The following is an 18,503-nucleotide window of genomic DNA, read 5'->3' on the forward strand; positions in this document are numbered from 1 at the left end:
AATGAAATTCGATGTAAGTGGGGTCAATGGACCAGTTCTGAAGGCAACGGGTTTGGCATGTTTTTTGTCTAAAGTGGGTTGAAACAAGGTTATACCAAATTAAGCAGCTTATGGTCGAAGCTTGTCACCATCTCAATATTCTGCCCGCACCCCGAAGGAAGGTCTCGTGGTAAGAATGCAAAAGCATTCAAAAACTGGAGAAAGAAAAGGCTGGTTTACTTCCTTAATTAATTAGAGCTATGGACCAATCTAAAACTTTTTCCAGACAATTGGGATACAGTTTCTTGAAAGGCCAAAGTTCATCCATAGGCAGAGCAACTTGAGCTCATGTATAGAGTAGAGAGCCCCCCACCCCATTCCTCGTGACAAGACCCCCAAGAAAGCTTTTGCATTAGAGACAGAAAAGCAAGCTAAAGAAGCCTAGGGCAAGCTTTTGACCTGTAGGTGAAGCCCACACGGGGTGGCGTGCATGGTGGAGTTGAGCTGCATATGACAAACTGAGATTCCGTGAGGCAAGATCGAGAACAACGAGAACTGTTGTCTTGGTTTCTTGACTTTAGTATATGCAGATCATGGACTCATCTAAACCACTAGTAGAGAGAGAGATAGATGGAGATGGGAGTGCAACTTGGGGAGAAAATTTTGCACCAACTTGGCCTCTCGTTTCCTATAAATAGATACGTTTGGAACATCAGTAGCAGCAAGCGGTAAGCTTAAACAGCCTCTGAATTAACCAAGCCATGGCCTTGAAAACCCTGATGTATGTTTGCCTCTTGGTCGCTGCAATGGCATTGGCATCCCCAATGGCCGAAGCCCAGCTAGGTGGGCTTATCAGCGGCCTCCTTGGCTTGATTCGAATCCAAGGTACTGTATTTTGCACTATGGATGGCAACATGGGCGTGAATGGCACTGCAACCCCAGTTTTCCCTAGTAAGTTTCCTACTCATGTCTATCTATCACTTTGATTATCAAAAGTGAATACCACTTAACTTACTCTCACTTTCTTTCCCAGATGCCCTGGTGCAGCTGCAGTGTGGAGCTGGGAACGTGGTTTCCAGTGCAACAACCAATGGATCCGGCGTATTCTCAATCCTGTTGGACCCGCTGCAATTTCTTCTCCCTTCACTGCTGAACAACTGCAACCTAGCAGTCAAAACCCCTCTCTCCAATTGCAACGCCGCGCTGCCATCCGTCGGGGGATTGATTTCGTCCTTACAGTCTCTAGGAAGCACCCTCGTCGGGCTCCTCAACATCATCAACATTGTCCCTGCAGGATTTCGGCTCTTACCATCAACTTAACCAGCTGGATATCCATTTAAACATAAACATTTCACCTAATATATCCATAAATAAGGTTGGCCATTTCTAATGTTAATGACCACCACAATTTGATATTTCTTTCTCTTAAGATTTAAACAAAAATTGTGTGCTTTATGAAAGTATTGTAACCCCTACTAGCTTTCCCATGGAATAAAGTTGATATTTAGTTTAAAAGTTAGTGTATATATATATAATTATTTATTATAAGTTATTGTGTGAAATGCATGAGTTCATATTGGATGTTCAAGTGTATATGCAAATTATCAATTAAGAGAATAACACAATCAATAATTTTTTTTTACATTAATTGGTTCATTAAAATTTTTTCAATTACAAAAACTCTTAAAAAAATCTAAACTAGTTTAATTTTATTAAAAAATTAAAAGAGAATTACAAATCCAAGACCAAGACCAAATAAGTCTTTTGTAACTAAAACCTCGATTTCATTTATATTAATTGATTCATTAAACTTTTTTAAATTACAAAAAATAATAAAAATCTAAACTAGTTTTAAACCTTTCAAAACAAGTAATGGAGAGTTTTTTTTTTTCTTTTTAAAGGATGGTCAAATTTTTATTAAAAAAATGAAAGAAAAATTATAACTTCAAAATCAAAGATGAGAAAATGTCAAAGAAAAGACTCTTTAATATAAGATTTTTTATAAAAAAAAAATATTTTGTACGTAAAATCTCGATTTTGTCAATCCATCAAATAATGATTGAGTTTGTCTTTTTTTAAATATGATCGAAAGATAAATAAAAAGTGTTTGTTGTAGCTATAATTGCATGAATATCTAGTGAGGGAAGAACACTTGTAGCCTTTATGGACCGTCCACATATTGAAACATTATCATATACTGTAAGGATTATGCTTGTGAACAATACTTTTTATATTTACATTCTTGCCACGCAACGTGCTTTAGGAATTGCTTAATCCCTGCCGTCTAAAATTCCCTTTTTGTCTCTTTGCCGGTGGAATCTTCCAATCACAGCATTCCACGTCTATGTCTATCCACAACCTCTTAATGCTTAAATTGATTAGCACTCCATTTATAATTTTTATTTAATCCTTCAACCAAAATATTCAATTTTTCTTTTTTTTTTTTCAAATAAATTCCTTTTTCACATATTATATGAATTAAATTTGTTTTTATTGCAAATGAGAAGATCAAAACTATTTAATTTTTTTGTTTTATTTTATATAAATTTAAAATTTATATTTGATACATTATTTATGTATAAATTTTATATATTATCTTCATTGTATTAGGGATATAAACTGTCATATTTAATTATAAATTAAAATTTTGATGGAAGAGTATCAAGATAAGATCCAGCTAAGACCATAAACTTTGTATCTTTCTAACAACAAAATCAGCTTTGGTTACATCCTTATCACCTTACATCAGGTTGGTTGGTGCAAACAAGGACCAGCACTTTCACAAAACCGCGTGTCAGCTCCTAAGAGGAAGACTCTACGAGATCCCCAAGGCTAAGAGTGTTAAAAAGAAAGGAAAACAAGGCCCAGCCCAAACAAGAACGTAAGCTCTTTTAGTTATATATATACCACCACATAAACCCTAGGCTTCTTCTTCATCAAGACAGAGAGTGGCAGAAAGCAGGGCCGCTACCTTCATCCTGTGCTAAGCTACTGCAGGAGTTTTCTTCTTCAGAAGAACAGCTTCTGCAGTAGCTAATATATAAAAATTATAAATACTCTTTGTACTGTTGAAAAGTATATAATATATATATATATATATAAGCAAATAGAAATAATGGCTCGCCCTCTCTCTTCCCTTAAGCTCCTTGTTGCGTCTGTTTCTGATGGTCTTTCCCTTTCCATCTCCCGGTAATTATGTTGTTTTATTTTTATGGCTTATTTTTTGTATTTTCTGGTATGGATACGATGGTTTAGTTGTTGGTGTAACATTGATTTGAACGTGGCTGCTTGTAGGAGAGGTTACTCGGTTACACCGCATGGAGCTGTGACGGCTGCCTTCGGTAGGGGAGAGGCCAGGCCTGGAATGGTGGGGAAAGTTGAACAGAGGGGTGTGATGAAAGAAGAGTCGGGGGCTTCTACAGCTTGGGCCCCTGATCCTGTCACTGGGTACTACAGGCCTGAGAATTGCCTGGCGGAGATTGATGCAGCGGGGCTCCGAGAGATGTTGTTGAATCACAAGGTGAGAGCACACTAGGAAGATGCAGCATGTGATGACACAAAGCAGAGCAGATCATTTGCTGTTCTTGAGCTTCAAAGATTGGGGGTTCTTTTCTTTGGTTTTTTCAGCCTGTTTGTAGTATTCTATCACTCTTTTTCTTTGAGTCTTTATCATCATCATCATGGTGTTGACAAAGAGTGGAGTAGTGTGGTGAACTTTAATCTAATGGAGATAAGTACCAGTTACTTTTCTAACTAGTAATGATCAAATCAAATAATCAATGTTTAAGAGCGATGAAAACCGTGACACGTTAGTCCTATGGGCTACAGGCAAGGGCCCAACCTCCCAAAGCCAGATGACAATTTTATTAAATGACTAGCATTTGAAAGCAACAATTCCTTACTCCTAGAACAGGTGGATCAGCGAGTTTTTCATCACTAAGCTTAAGAGGTTCATTATCTGACTCTTTTCGATCCTCATTGGCGCAAGCAAATAAAAAGGAGTGTTGTTTTTGGCTGCCCACTATGTTTGATCTAGGTTTGGTAATTCATGTTTTCGTGTTTAAAACGTGTTAAATACGATTAGATACGAAACACGTTAAGATTAAATACGAATACGATATGAATATTATTAGTGTTTTAAATTTGAAACACGTATATGTATATATTTAATAATCATGTAATATGATATGACACATTTAGATTCGTTTGTTAAATATGTCAATATATGATATGACACGATTAAATAAAAATATATATAATTAAATATAATTTTATTATTTAAATTTAAAATTAATAATTATAAAAATAATGATAACAAAAACATCAAATATAACAAAATAAAATTTAAAATTAAGATTTGGACATGACATAATTACATTTTTATCTTAATAAAATTTAAAAATTTTATTAAAATAATTATTTAAAATTATTTAAGTGAGACTAAAATAGCCTTTGACTAATAATTTTTAACAAATTGATAAGTATATCATGTATACACATATAAACACGATAATATAATTAAATACGCTTATACGTTTAAACATGATATTACGATTAATATGGTTAATTAAATATATTTAAACGTATTTTAAACATGTTACTCGTGTCTGATATGTTAATATACGAAAATTTTCTTATATTAAACGTGTCAGATATGAAACATATTAAAGTTAAATTTAAACTTATTTAATCTTGTATCTTTTTATATCGTGTTAATGTATTATGTTTACAATTGTTTAGTCTAATTTGATCCATAGCTAGAGAATAGTAGGAAAATGAAAGGCTTCTAGCTTTGCCAACATGACAAAGTCAAAGATATTGGTGTAAGGCCTAAACCCTTTTGATTCATTTCATCAAAGCCTAAATCCATAATGTATAGGGACCATGGCCTGTAAACCTCAAATTAAGCCCATTCCTGTGATTTTCTTTTTGCCCATTTTTTTTGGAAGAAAAAAGCCAAAAAGGATTCTAATCTAAAGCTTGTGAAGAAAGTTCCTTTTCTTTTCTTTTTCTTTTTCTCAACTTTTTGCCTTTTCCTTCTTTACTTATTTCCCTTGGTAAATGAACCCAAAAAAAGGTGTTGGGAAATGGAAATACAAGTATAGAACTAATAGAAAATTCCTGGATGGGCCCAAACTTTAGCAAACGAAACAATCAATGTTGTGGAAATTGGGCCAGAAACATCACCCGGGTGGGGGGGTCCTTACTCCTTCATATATTTGGATTTGGTAGCATGAACCATGAATCGAAACCCATACAGACAGAACATGGAAGTAGCTTTTCAACATTGTTCGATAAGCTATAACCAAAAGAAGTGTCTAGTCCAAGCCTTATGGGTATTGAGAAAAATCTAAAACCTTTGTTTGTTGGGTGAGTTAAAGTACAAGCCGGTCTCCAAATGGGCTCCACAGGTTAAAGTGTGGGAACCATTATTTAACAAATGTGTGTATGTATGTACCCACACAAAGCAGCTTTTGGTCATGTCGTTTTGCAATCTGTCTACAGTGCACTCCATCATACCAAGTCCCCCCTGGTGTCTGCTTCACCTTGTCTCTAACACCTTCTTTCGTTCCTTCTTTCTTCACTTTGTTGAAACGTTAGTTGTCAGATTAAACAGGCCTACCTTCTGATATTGCAACCTCTAATCCATTCTTCTTTTATGTTTTAAGTATCTACCATTCCTTCCCTTTTAGACCTCATCCACAAGCATTTGCCACTTGACCACAAGCTTTTCCTCGATTTAACTTCAACTTCATTTTTCTTAATCAGAATTGTCTGCTAAACATGTAATTCTAACTGAATTTACAGATTGGGTTTTATGAGTTTGTGTTAAGAAAGAAAAGGAAATGAAAAAGAATCTTTTATTAATTTTATTCATCAAGAAAATGGAACCAGTTATCTCATATTTATCTTTTACTTGAATGTCTAGCACTGTTGATCAGTCTCTTTTGCTGTTGGAGGTATATTTTAGCAGGCAGTCACATCACAAATTCATAGCTCTTCCTCCCCCCAAAGAAGGAAATGGCCTGCTGGCTTCTTGAATGGGTTATCTCCATTTTCATCTACAGTCATTTTCTGATATTCAACTTTCCAGGGTTTTTTTGGGTCTGGAACTCTCAGCTTTGCAATGTAGCGGCTGCTTGACTTTGGTTTCATGACAGACTTCCATGGACTACAAGATGGACGAGGGACCAATCTAGAGAATGATTAATCACTTAGCCACTCATTTTCTTGTGTGAAATCCAATGAATCTCATCAAAGATGGGAACACAGCAATGACGTGTGGTTTCTGGAGCAAAATGTACGGTGGTAGAAGCGATTATAAAACATATGAATCAAGGGGGCCAACGTCCCATGTCTCAAATCTTAGAATTTAAACATGTTAAATCCTACATTATGCTGATTATATGTAGATAAGGTGCAACAAAAAGATGAACAGCTCTTTGACATGGAAGTCTGATGAGTTGTTTTTCACAATAATGGCAAGACTAATTCGTGCTTGTGTACCCCCACAAAGGATGCACTAAATTTAATCAAAATCTCAATGAAACAGACTGCAGCAAAACACCAGATTCCTGTTTGAAAAAGAAAACTCCAAGCTCCCACTTATTTATCCATAGTTTTAACGTATGATTACAAGCGTATCATGCCATCGACATGCCTTTCAATCTTAGCAACTTGTAGATCTCATGTCGTAATATATGTTTTGCTGATGTATATATCGTGCAAAACTTGTCGGATGGTATCGATGTTGAGCTGATTTTCACAGTAAGTAAGGTTTAAGGGGGGTACGATTGATCAAGACTCAAGAGCCTTCTTTGGGTTTGCTTTGCACCGTCCCAATGCCCTCAAAAGCTAGCCGATGGGCACCAAGAAGGAGGTTCCTAAGTCTTGTGGGTTAAAAAGGTGCATATGTGCATGTCCCATGGTCCACAAATTAATGTTCTGCTCCAATAACAGTGTCCCAGGGCAGCAGCTTTTCTCATGTCTCCTTGCAATCCTGAACTTCATCAAATTCTTGCGTCTTATCATGACTTTCCGAGATATTTCCCGCCCCGCGCCCCACCCCCCCCCCCCCCCCCCCCCCCAAGATCAAAACACAAGCTGGATTCACGTAGCCCCCAAAGTTTCAGTTACATCTTATCTATAGTATAAAACCCATTGTGGTTGGATTAAATTGACAGGGTTTTCGCTGCAAAATCATAGGTCTGCTGCTAAATGCTAATTACCTTAGTAGCTGCTGATATTGCTCAAGGTTTCCTTGAATGTGAAAGTCAATGAATTTGTGTTTCAGTTTGGCAGAAGGGGACCTCAGAGAGAGAGAGAGAATGAGGGATGAAGTACATTGAAGAAATATTACCCTTTGTTGTGAGTTGTAACTCTTTTTCAGTGAACCTAAATTCTCTATTGCGGTTTACCAATATATCATTTATTTTGCAGACTATGTTTGCATCAGATCTCATAAATAGTAGCACAACTGCCCAACCCCAAGCTGCTAACTAATAAACCCAAGAGGTGTCACCATGTTTTAGACTGTTAGTACAGAAAACACAGAGGTTGAAGCAGCTGGCAAAATAGTCTGTTTGGTAAAAAAAAGCCTTATAATAAATGATACTGAAAAACAACAAATCTTTTGATGGTTTTTAATTAACATAGGCCCATAAAAATCAAACAGTCAAGGAAATGTTAACATGGGGCTACTACTCCCATTTACACATAGCCAAGCAATAAATATGTTTGTATTAGAACTTCCAGTGTGTCCAAGACCAACAAACATGTGTACGCATGTGATCAGGGAAGAAACTTGTTACAGAATATTAAAAACCCACATTTTCTTTGCCATTACATTAAGGTACAACTTACAAATAAACACTACAAAGATTAAAGAATACAATTTTTTTTTAACAGAAAACTTCTGCAGATCACAAAGTGAACAGATAATCATAAATTTGTTTGACCAGTATTTTCTCCTCCTTGAACCAGTTTCACTTTGCCAAACTCACCTGAGTTCTGATACTAGTATTCCATCAGTGCTGATCTCAGTTACCCAACAAAGGTAAGGACCAGGCAACTAATCTAAAAACAGAATTATTTGCAGATATATAGAAACAAAAAAAAAATTAAGAAAGAAAAAGAGTGTAACATTACTAATGGAATGGAGTCCAAGAAAGATCATAAACACAGAAATAAGCAGGTAACCAAATGTAATGTGTATTAACCGAAATCAAGAGCTACCACCAAGTTCTTCTCTTTAGCCTCTAACAGCTAACAAGGAAGGAATTGCTGCCAGATTGGGAGTTGTGTTCTTGCTGTTTGATTCCCGAATGATGGTATCTCTCTTACCATCTTTAGAAGAAGGCTTGCTGAAAGCTCTCATGGGGCTGGCAAAAGCCCAACCCCAACTCTTACTCCTACCATGAACAAGAGTCCCGGCCGTTGATTTCCCATTGACATCCTCAGCTGAGGAGGATACCCAGTAAGAAGATGAGGATGAGGATGACGAAGAAGAGGTCATGATGAAACCACCAAAAATGCCACCGCACTTGACCCTTTCTTTCATTGCAGATGATGAGGCAGCAACTTTTGGTTTGCCTTCCCTTTGTGACTCCACTCTTCTAAGAGTGCAATCTCCAAACCCAGTTGAGATTCTTTCAAAGAAATCACCAGAGAAACTCCTGCTTCCACAACCAACAGATCTGGATCTTGAAACCTTGCGCTCAAATGATGACGCAGAGGGAGTAGCTTGACTATTAGGACTATCATCATCCTCCACGACCACAATGCCTCCTCTCTTGGACAATGATGATCCCAAGCATTTCTCCTTTGGCTTCACAACAGAACTAGTGGCTGCAGCTCCTGCTGGTCTTGTTGTTGTTGCTGTTGCTGTTGTTGCTGTTGTTGCAGCTACTGCCGGTGCTGCTAAAGAAGCAATTTTTTCTAGTTTTTTGGTACTATGGGACTTGGAAGAAAGATTAAGAAATGACCAGAAGCCACCTCTCTTCCTGGGGCTAGAGTCCTCACGATCATCAACAGAAGCATCCAAGAAACGGCCTCTCCTAGGAGTTGTAGTGGACTTGCTTCTCTTAAAAACGATATCAGGAGCTGCATGATGATCTGATGATGCCACCATGATCTTCTTCTTCTTCTTTGCCAAAAGGAAGGGGATCCTGGCCCGCCTTGTATAATATTCTTGATAATGACTATTATTGCCATTATCATTCCTACTTTTTGTTGATGTTGGACGGACAGACAGAGAAAGAGAAAGAGAAGTAGAAGAAGTACCAACAACACCATTGCCACAACTAGCACCAACGGCACCAGTATCAGATCTAAAAGAAGGAGAAGAAGAAGATGATGATGACCCACGAATAGGCAAAGGAAAAGAAGAAGAAACCAACTTCCCTAGCTTTTCTTGAAGGCAAAATGCACAGATCCCACCAGGGTTGTTTCTATAAGGATGATCGCTGCACTGCATGCCATCTCCCATATCTTCTTCACCAACACCAACCCTTCCTCCTCCTTTGATTCCTTCCATCATGTTATCTTCCAAGGCAATATCTCTTGAGATTCTCCAAGCTACAAATCTTTTACTTGTTATTGCTCTCTTTTCATGTCAAAGATGTGGCTTTCTTTTCCAAGTCACTTTTTTCCTGCCAAGAAGAGATGAGAGAGAGAGAGAGAAGGGAAGAGATTGGAAGGGAAGATGCAAACAAAAGAAGAGGAGCAGGGGGTCAGAGAGCGTAATTGAGTGGGAAAAAAAATGGCAATGAAGTAAGTAGGGGAGAGGGGGGGGGGGGGGGGGGGGGGGGGGGGGGGGGGGGTAGGGGAAGGACTGAAAGGGAGAGAGTCCCCAGGAGCACGTGCAAGACTGACTTACCAATACATTAAATAAAGTGTATAACAAAGACAAGCTAAACCCTAAACTTTTTGCCTCAAAGCACCAGCACAAGAATCTACAAAACTCTCTCTCTCTCCCTCTCACGTACTCTGAACTTGCTCTGGAGTTTTTAAAGTTGTTTGCTTGCCCTCTTTTTTATGTTTGTAGAATTTTTAGAAGGAGAAAAATGCTTCTGCTCTCTCTTGGATGGATAGTAGATTCCCTCTTTCTGCCATTACATTATTACTATTTGGCTGCCCTTCCTCCCAAAGCTACGTGTCAAGTTCCCTCCATCAACAGTCACTCGCCGGTATCAGTAATGTGGTCAGTAGCGTCTACAATATTTTTGTGTTCCCACAAGTATAAAGTTCATGGACTGTAAAAAAGGTACTTACCCCTTCACCACGGATGAGGATGACACTTTGACAATGGATATCATGAAACTTAAAATTATGGAAAGAGTATTGAGTCTTGTTTCAATGATTAGGCCAGTAGTTTCATCCCTGGCATTGATAGATTTCGGATTTCCATGGCTCGAGTTTATCCAATTCAAGTGATAAAATGATAAGTCTGTGTAGTTTAGTGGTCCACAGGGAAAAGAAAACTGTGTCCTAGCTTAAGCCTGGTTCCAGGGAAAAAACTGTGACTATTTTGATTAACTAGAAGGCTCTGGTAGATTGCGGCAGCAAAGCCAAGCAAGCAAGGCCCACGGTGACCCCCTGGAGAAACTGTATATGACCAAACGTCTTCTTCCTTTTCATTACTTGAACAGAATCTCCCTGGTGGGACTCCATTATCTGTATTGCTATGCAGCATTTATTATGAGAATTGAAAACAACCTTCTGCCAAGTGTATGACTCTATTTACTCCATTAATACAAACGTGTATGTGACCTATCTGATTAAGAGTTCTCGAGCCTTCATTCAGTTGCTCACACGCCACTATGAAAAGCCTCAGAAAGTCAGAGTTGGTGAGAAAATAATCAGAGCAATCAAAGACATTTTGGTCCATTGCTGGATTCATGCACAATCTTGAAACATTGGTGGGGATCCCATGTTTGTTTTTTTGCTCATCCTCCAATCTTTGACAGCATAACCTTCAACACCCAATTTTTCTTTTTTGCATTAATTAAGAGTTAAAGATGAAATACTGCAGCAAAAGGATAAGTGATTGCACAAAGCACCTGTATATAGAGACTGCAATTAATAATGGAAATGTACCCATAGTTCTAGTTTTCATTGTCACACATTTAATGCAACAAAAACTTAAACAAAGTTATGAATGGGAATAAACACAAATGTCAAAGATTAAAAAAAGGGGGTGATGACTGTGTCACGTGTAGAATTGTACATAATGTTTTTGAGTAGTTCATCCAAACTTGCTAAAGTTTTTATTCCATCTAAACTTTATTGTGTAACATGTCTATTTTATTTAAATTAATTCAAAAATAAATTCAACATAAAATCTTATGGTAAACCCTAAACAAGTTATTCAATGTTCCAACTCGAATCAAGACCCGATCCGAATTACACCATTAATACTTCCAATTACACAAGCACTTCAATAATTATTATCCAAAAACTTTTTCTTATATTGGGTCGAGAAGGGACTCGTTTTGGTATATAAAATAATTCGAGTTATGTAAACAAAAGGATACGTACTTATTATTGAACCAAATGCTGACAAGATGTATCCAAAAGGAACCGTTAACAATAGTACATAATTTTGAGGAAGAATGAGGGATCAACAGTACAATATAATTTGATCTTAACGGGGAAGATCATAGTTTGGTTAAGCTTGATCGACCTTTATATATCCACCGTTGGATGAAGATGCACATGGAGATCCTCACTGTTTTTGTCTCATGTGAGCACCCCGCGGATGGGGTGAACTGAATAGCTAAGTTTTAAAGAGTATACGTAGTTTAGTTGGATTTTTGCATTTATTAATGGAAGCAAATGGTGGGTACGAGTCTCTATTTCCGTTACCACATGATTGAATCCCAAATAGTGAATCGTCTCCATCCCTGGATTTTACTCCATCGTCTCTTTCTGATCACAGCTTCTCCCTTTTCTGCCTTTCGATCATGATTACCGAATCCTAACCCTTCACCCCCTTTTGTGTCTTTTCTTCTTTGGATTTATGTATCGACTTCCCCTCTTGCTTGCTTTGATCATATATCCAACGGCTCACACATGCCTTTTTCCTTGCCAGGTGACTGATTTATTTCCCTTAGCAGGTGCATTGATGCTCATGTCGTGCTCTCAAAGGATCGATTGTATGATATTGTTGATGCCTAGAGATAGTGTCTTCATTGTGAGGTCGATTTCAAATTACCATTTCTCTCAATTATGAGTTTTAACTCTTTTTGCCCAAAGTCGGTTTCTATGTTTCTAATCTAAGCACATTTTTCTAATGGTTTAAGACGTTTAGATGTGGACCGTCATCTACCAAGGATTCGGTCAATAAAAACTCATAAATCCAAATGATTATAACATATGGTTCATATTTTATTTTGAGCTTAATAAATCTTTTAATTAATCGTTATTAATTAATCAAAATATCATTTATTATTTTTTATATCACGTTATACTAACCTAATATGTTGGTATGTTATAATGAATGATCACATGATTTGCTGATATAATATGATGACATTATCATGTGATATTTTCATCTTTCATGTGATCATGTAAGGATCAAATGACAAGTGATATTTTAACTAATGAAAATTAATCTATCATTAATTATAAAAACATATTTGACTCAAAATAAAAATATATAAATTGTATTAAACATAATGATAAAATAAAAACTTATTCAAATTTTTTTAAATAATTTAAGAATTTTTTTCCGAATATTATACCACAATACCCACCATTGCTTCCATTAATAAATACAATTACTCCAAAGCATAACAAAGAGCAAAAGATGAAGTTATAAGTAGCTTGGGTTTCTCTACAATTCTCCAATCCGACCATGGAAAAAATGAATAAATGTGGACAAACCCATAACTTTATGAAGAATTAAAATATATAATACATACCAACTACAAAGACTTCATGATCAATCCATCATGGGAATGAAGCATGAAACTGAGACAACAAATCATTACATAAAATAAGGAAGAAAAAGATTCAAAGAAAGAGAGAGGGTGATTGAGGTTTGGACTAAGTGTGAAATGTCCAACCAAAAGTGTTTGAATCTTTAGATTATTATACAATTTAATGGATCTGCTTTGGTTTTTAGAACATTATCTTTGTGCTTTTGTGCCAGTTTTTGCTTAGGGTTTAAGCCGGTGCCCTTGTACTCTAATATTTAGCAGATAAGGACAAGAAAAATCTTAGGGTTCATTAGTCCTACAGTTATATATATATATATATTTATATAGAGAGAGGGAGTGAAAGAGGGAGACCATTCATTCTTTTAAGGCACATCACATACTTTTGGGGCACAAATGCACGACCATGTTAATAAATGCGTACTTCATTTTATTATATCATATAATGAAACAAAATGTTTTATTTGCATGGACAGGTGAGCAACAACAGCAAAGAACCCTAAGAAAGGATTTTTTTTTTGGGTCAAGGATATATATAATAAAAGAAGAGAAAATTTGAGTAAGAGGAAATGCTGATTTGTTTAAAGAAACAAAATCGGAGCTTTATTTCGAGTTTATCTTTCGAATGTATTCTCGGATAAATTAATTTTATTGCAGATGAATTCGACAAAATTAACAAAATTTTTGGGTTTTTTAGTCTTTATCGTGTTTGATTATTCGATTTTATCTCTTTGTCTTTTTAATTTCGAATTAAAATCAACTAATTGCATAAAAAAATTTTAGGTGTGCATGTTATGATCATTTTGTAGTTAAATAAACAAATTTTGAAGAGTTAAGACCTTGAACCTTAATCTTTGAGCAGCTTAATCTACGTAGATTAATAAGGCAAGAGTTGGACCGGCAACCCAAAGAAAGAAAGTAAGAGTTGGGCCAAGTGTGGATCTTCACATCAAGAGATTGAAATGATTGGAAAGAGCTCTAAGCCTAACATGTTATGGGAAAAGCCCAATCTTAGGTCAAATTGGGTTGGGTTGGGTTGGAAGATTTCATTTGTCAGACCAACTTTACATCAATAGATTAGGATATGGTATATGCTAAAAATTTTAAAAAAATAATAAAAAATAAAGAATCTAAACTCCTATATAAGTAAAATAGGGAATTTACTTAATTACGTACCATAATTAAAATTTCTCTCTATTTAAACAGAGATGCAATCCGGTACATGTATCGGTTTAAACAAATTAATAAGCAAATAAACCGAATTAAAAAATAAATAAATTTAGGACTTCAAAAAATCTGTCATATAGGTAAATCCATTCTATGATAATAGTACTTCTTTTACCTAAAGCATAGACAAGCCATTTAATATTTATGATTGATACTATTGCTTTGAATGAAGATTTTTCTTCTTCTTCTTTTTTTTACATTTTTGTTGTTGTTGTCTCCTTTTTGAGCCTGAAATAGTCTCACAATAGGGCAATGGTGGTGGTACCATTCCTCCAGCCATTTTGTTGTAGTGGGAAACCAACCCAAATCCCATTCTGTTTGCATGCATGCATATGAGTATATGGCTAGTGCAATGGCGATATGAGGGGCTCCGTTGGCCATCCTTGTTCCATTAATCCTTCTGAAATGTTGTTTGATGATGGCTTTCCATTTCTGTAAATGGCATAGAGCAAAAGCTGTGCTGTTCCTAGTAGGAAACCTATCCCATTTGGTATCTATACCAAAGACAAAATAAACATATAATCTTATATATGTATATATAAGACCCTATACTATTATTATATTATGAATTGATGATGATGATGAAGATGGAAGGGAAGAGAAGTTACCCCAAGGAAATAGTCTTGCACGAGCAAAGCATAGAAAGCCCAGATTCCTCCATTCAAGAAAAGGAAAAAGGAGAGGAAGAATGGCATGTACTCCACACTCTTGGTAGTCACCACTGTTTTCTGAAACCAATATAGTAGTAATTAAAAGATCATTAAAATCCACCTCTCTATATATAATTTGTCGATGTTGGACTTAATGGTTTTTTGCAATTTCATCTGTTAAATCATTTGTATCCCAAAAAATATGTTGGATTTGTCACATTTCTAATCGAGATTTTAAGTTTTTTAATGTGTAAGATATAATTTTTTAAATTTCCATGGAGGGATGTGAGGGTTTGAAACTCAACTTACTGCATTTGAAGAGTTACTTTCAATTAATAAATAATGAGAATTTATCTATTTTGAAGCGACAAAATGTTAATAAGATAAGAAACTTAATAAAAAAGAAATTAACAAACTATAACTCTAGTTATCTAAATATTTAATAAAAGAATGTACACTGGCTTATATATCCACTAAAAAGAAAAATGGAAAATTAGAAAAAGGCAAGACAAGAAAAAGAAAGCTAGCTAAACTAAGATGAGGCCAAGGAAAGGGCCCTTATGCATGCAGCTGCCAAAGGACCCTAACCCTAAGATATGAGGAGCAGATGCAAGCGTTAGTCACAAGCATTATAGATTTATTTCATTTGTACTATTTTTCCTTTTCCATGTAAAGGACAGCATAACTGCAAAATGCAAACCCCAATTGGCAATGGAAATTACCTCAATTGCTCAAAATATCTTTGACGAACTGAAGGAAGTGGAAAAGGAGTTAATTTCAATCATGGGTCCCAATATGTAACCAGTACTGTATGATTGTTTTGATGTTACTTTTTTATTTGTATGATTAATTTTTCATCGAATTATTATATCGTTTTATGATATTTAATATATTTATTTAATTTAAAACATGAGATAGTGGTTAGGTAACCAAACTCCTCAAGAAATGTTTACTACTATATATAATTAGTATATTATATACAGCTGGGGTGAGCTGTTTGCCATAAACAACCATAATGTACACTTTTGGTGCACTAGGAAATACTTGTTATGGTGGAAATTTCATCAAAACTAGGAGACAGAAGATAAAAAGGAAAAAGGATGATAGAAGACAACACCGAATTCAGAAGAAAAATTTGCTTAATATGATATTTTTTAAGTTATATTTAACTCAAAAATTCATTTGTATTGAAAATTATTGAGTTATCTCTCTAACATATTCTTAAGAAGGCGTAGTAGAGATCGAAATTTATCATATTAGAGATGTTCATGCTATATATATCTTATAATGTCTAATTCAGGAGATTAATTTTTTGTGTTTGCTTGCAGATTTTCAATCTTCTCATTAAAAAGAAATCTGGGAATGGGGCAAAGCATAGAGAAGATCAAAGGGCTGTTACCATGGCAGCCAAAGGGGAGCCATACATGATGATGTTGAGGCCTGCGCACATGAAGCCTATTGCATCGATACGAGTTTCTCCTGTCAATGCTAACTGAGTGACTACAATGGCTGCTGCTAGAAAACCCACATCCAATATCCCTACGAGAATGCCTGTCTTGACCTGGAAAGATGTGAAGATTAAGTTAAGAGTTTACTAGGGTAAGTGACAGTGAGATTTCTCCTATTTTAGAAAAATGAAAGAAAATCTTAAGTTTACCCTCATCTTTTTTGGTGCATATATGAGGAACAAAACAACGTAGACAGCTTCAACCAGGATGCCAAAGCCATTAACAGTGGCGACAAGGAGTCCTCCAGGCTTGGTGATTCCATAGTAAGTCCACAAGGATGAATTCAACAGTGTGCAAATGTACGGAAGGCTCTCAAAATCCTCTGTCGACTGACGCTTTATTATTCTCCAAAATGTCCCACTGCAGAAACAAAACCAAACCCATAGCTAGGTTTTAGATCATGGAAATCAGCCATTTTCATCTTATTATTTTGAAGTTTCAAGCTGAGAAGGGTATATATGGCTAACAAAGGCTTACATTGGAGAAAGAAAAACCAGAACTGAGATGACGTTGCCTGCATGAAGAAATCAAACATGAGATTTTCATTTCATGTATCTTTGCAGAAAGATCTATTCATGATCAGAAGCTTAAACAGTCAAACTCATACTGCAGAATGAGATATTTATGGTACAGGTAAAGAACTAAAAGAAGGAAAGTACTGATGTTTGTGCCTTACCGACAACACCCACTATGAAACTTGACCCAACCATATCTACTGAAAATGATTGGGAAAAAAATGGCAAAAAGAAGATTGTATGTTTGGGAATTAAAGGGAAGATTGGGGAAGTTAGCTTAAGAAAGGAAAGGAGGGGGAATTAGTCTAGCTTTGCACCATTTTTTAAGCGCCTTACATGGTAGATATAGAAAGCCTGCCAACTCGATGCAATTATTTTGTAGTACAGAAGATGATACTCGTTGGAGAGTACTTTATGTAGTTTAATTTTGCCATATGGCTATGTCCCTATGATTTTTATTTTCCCTGTTAAAAAGTTGTGGTTGATATAAGGTTGTCAAACAGTTTATGACTCGAGAATCACACAATATCACAAGAATATTAATACTCCTTCGTCTCTTTTTTGAAAGGTGGAAAGGAAGAACACCGTAAAAAGAGCAAGAAAGACTGATAACATGATTATAAAACTAGAAAAATGGTAAAACGTGATCTAATCCACGGGAGAAATTCGATTGTGGAAGTATATAATAATAGAATGAGGGCCCTGGAAGGCTGATATTTCTCATTCTGTATCACTCGTTGTATAGTTTATGTTGAAACGAGGAGCACATGCTCACCGACTTGCACTGAGGCTACCATTCTCTTCCGTTTCCTGATTACAAAAATCTAACTGTGGTGGATTAATTAATTAACAAATAATTATGATGTTAATCAAGAGGGGCCCTACAGCTTTGAAAATAAAAAATTTATGACACCCCCCCTAAAGAAATTGCAGGAATTTTGGAGCTCTTTCCTTTGTTTTGTGGTGGCATGGGGAAATTCTCTTTAACTAAAAGCTGATTGGAATCTGAGTTCAAACTTTGTTGGAGCTTTTACTCGATGTATTTTGGCCTTTTGGGTGCAGCCAAAATCTTTGTTCATCTCTTTTTAGTGATTTTTTCTAGCATTTGGTGAACTTATGAACATAAATTTATTTCAAGCTCAACCTTACCAATACATGGGTTCATGGGTGGCTTTTTTTCAGGGTTTTCTCCAAGTTTTTGTTTTTGTCTTTCCATTCTTTGTCCTGTCATCTTTGAAGTATCTGTGAACGAATGTGTGTGTATTCTTACTTCAAGAAAATAAATAATATTCAAGGATTTAATTTAGGTTTCTGAGGTCTTCGGTATTGTTCCTGCTAGAGACAAACAACTTCATGTGGAGCGGACAGCAAGGACAGTAGCATGGCTCTCTAACCTCATAATTGGCTGATATGGCATCCCATCCCGTCTATGTCATTTGCCAAAAGCAGAGGCCCTGCAGTAATGACCCATGAAAACAATATATTAACAGGACTTAACAGCTGGCAGATTATAGTTACACCATTAACCGGGCAACCACATGGGGCCATTTTGCAATAATTTCTTTGTTTTGAGCAGCATCTGTCTCTCAATTCTCTTTTCAAGGGAGGCTAGAGTTGTGATCATATCATTATTCAACCAAGCATACGTACATGGTTAAAAGGATAATCCAGGGTTTTCAGGCAAAA

The 18,503-nt window shown here is 36.0% G+C and overlaps 4 protein-coding genes across 4 annotated transcripts; 2 read left to right on the forward strand and 2 right to left on the reverse strand.

Annotated features, from left to right (window-relative positions):
* Positions 1-691: 691 nt before the first annotated feature.
* Positions 692-1,494, forward strand: LOC18603525 (phylloplanin-like). The gene is made up of 2 exons (XM_007035564.3): positions 692-930; positions 1,013-1,494. The coding sequence occupies exons 1-2, from the start codon at positions 741-743 to the stop codon at positions 1,297-1,299; spliced, it is 477 nt and encodes a 158-aa protein (XP_007035626.3). The 5' UTR covers positions 692-740; the 3' UTR covers positions 1,300-1,494.
* Positions 1,495-2,850: 1,356 nt separating this feature from the next.
* DI21 (drought-induced 21) lies at positions 2,851-3,732 on the forward strand. The gene is made up of 2 exons (XM_007035565.3): positions 2,851-3,168; positions 3,274-3,732. Exons 1-2 carry the CDS (start codon positions 3,095-3,097, stop codon positions 3,512-3,514), a joined length of 315 nt encoding a protein of 104 aa, XP_007035627.1. The 5' UTR covers positions 2,851-3,094; the 3' UTR covers positions 3,515-3,732.
* Positions 3,733-7,797: 4,065 nt separating this feature from the next.
* On the reverse strand, positions 7,798-9,730 carry LOC18603528 (uncharacterized). Its single transcript, XM_018120436.2, has one exon. It carries the CDS (start codon positions 9,515-9,517, stop codon positions 8,231-8,233), a length of 1,287 nt encoding a protein of 428 aa, XP_017975925.2. The 5' UTR covers positions 9,518-9,730; the 3' UTR covers positions 7,798-8,230.
* Positions 9,731-14,085: 4,355 nt separating this feature from the next.
* Positions 14,086-17,208, reverse strand: SWEET17 (Nodulin MtN3 family protein). The gene is made up of 6 exons (XM_007035568.3): positions 16,979-17,208; positions 16,780-16,816; positions 16,452-16,662; positions 16,194-16,355; positions 14,753-14,872; positions 14,086-14,638 (listed from the first exon to the last, which is right to left on the reverse strand). Exons 1-6 carry the CDS (start codon positions 17,010-17,012, stop codon positions 14,489-14,491), a joined length of 714 nt encoding a protein of 237 aa, XP_007035630.1. The 5' UTR covers positions 17,013-17,208; the 3' UTR covers positions 14,086-14,488.
* Positions 17,209-18,503: the final 1,295 nt, after the last annotated feature.

This window comes from Theobroma cacao, chromosome 4 (genome assembly GCF_053813885.1).
Source record: "Theobroma cacao isolate CCN51 chromosome 4, ASM5381388v1, whole genome shotgun sequence".
Classification (NCBI taxonomy): domain Eukaryota; kingdom Viridiplantae; phylum Streptophyta; class Magnoliopsida; order Malvales; family Malvaceae; genus Theobroma; species Theobroma cacao.

Coding starts and splice junctions, on each gene's coding strand:
- LOC18603525 (XM_007035564.3), top strand. CDS start 741: ATGGCCTTGAAAACCCTGATGTATGTTTGCCTCTTGGTCGCTGCAATG. Junction 931..1,012: donor TGCAACCCCAGTTTTCCCTA/GTAAGTTTCCTA, acceptor TTTCTTTCCCAG/ATGCCCTGGTGCAGCTGCAG.
- DI21 (XM_007035565.3), top strand. CDS start 3,095: ATGGCTCGCCCTCTCTCTTCCCTTAAGCTCCTTGTTGCGTCTGTTTCT. Junction 3,169..3,273: donor CTTTCCCTTTCCATCTCCCG/GTAATTATGTTG, acceptor GGCTGCTTGTAG/GAGAGGTTACTCGGTTACAC.
- LOC18603528 (XM_018120436.2), bottom strand. CDS start 9,517: ATGATGGAAGGAATCAAAGGAGGAGGAAGGGTTGGTGTTGGTGAAGAA.
- SWEET17 (XM_007035568.3), bottom strand. CDS start 17,012: ATGGTTGGGTCAAGTTTCATAGTGGGTGTTGTCG. Junction 14,873..16,193: donor GCTCCCCTTTGGCTGCCATG/GTAACAGCCCTT, acceptor TATTGGTTTCAG/AAAACAGTGGTGACTACCAA. Junction 14,639..14,752: donor TGCAAGACTATTTCCTTGGG/GTAACTTCTCTT, acceptor TCTTTGGTATAG/ATACCAAATGGGATAGGTTT.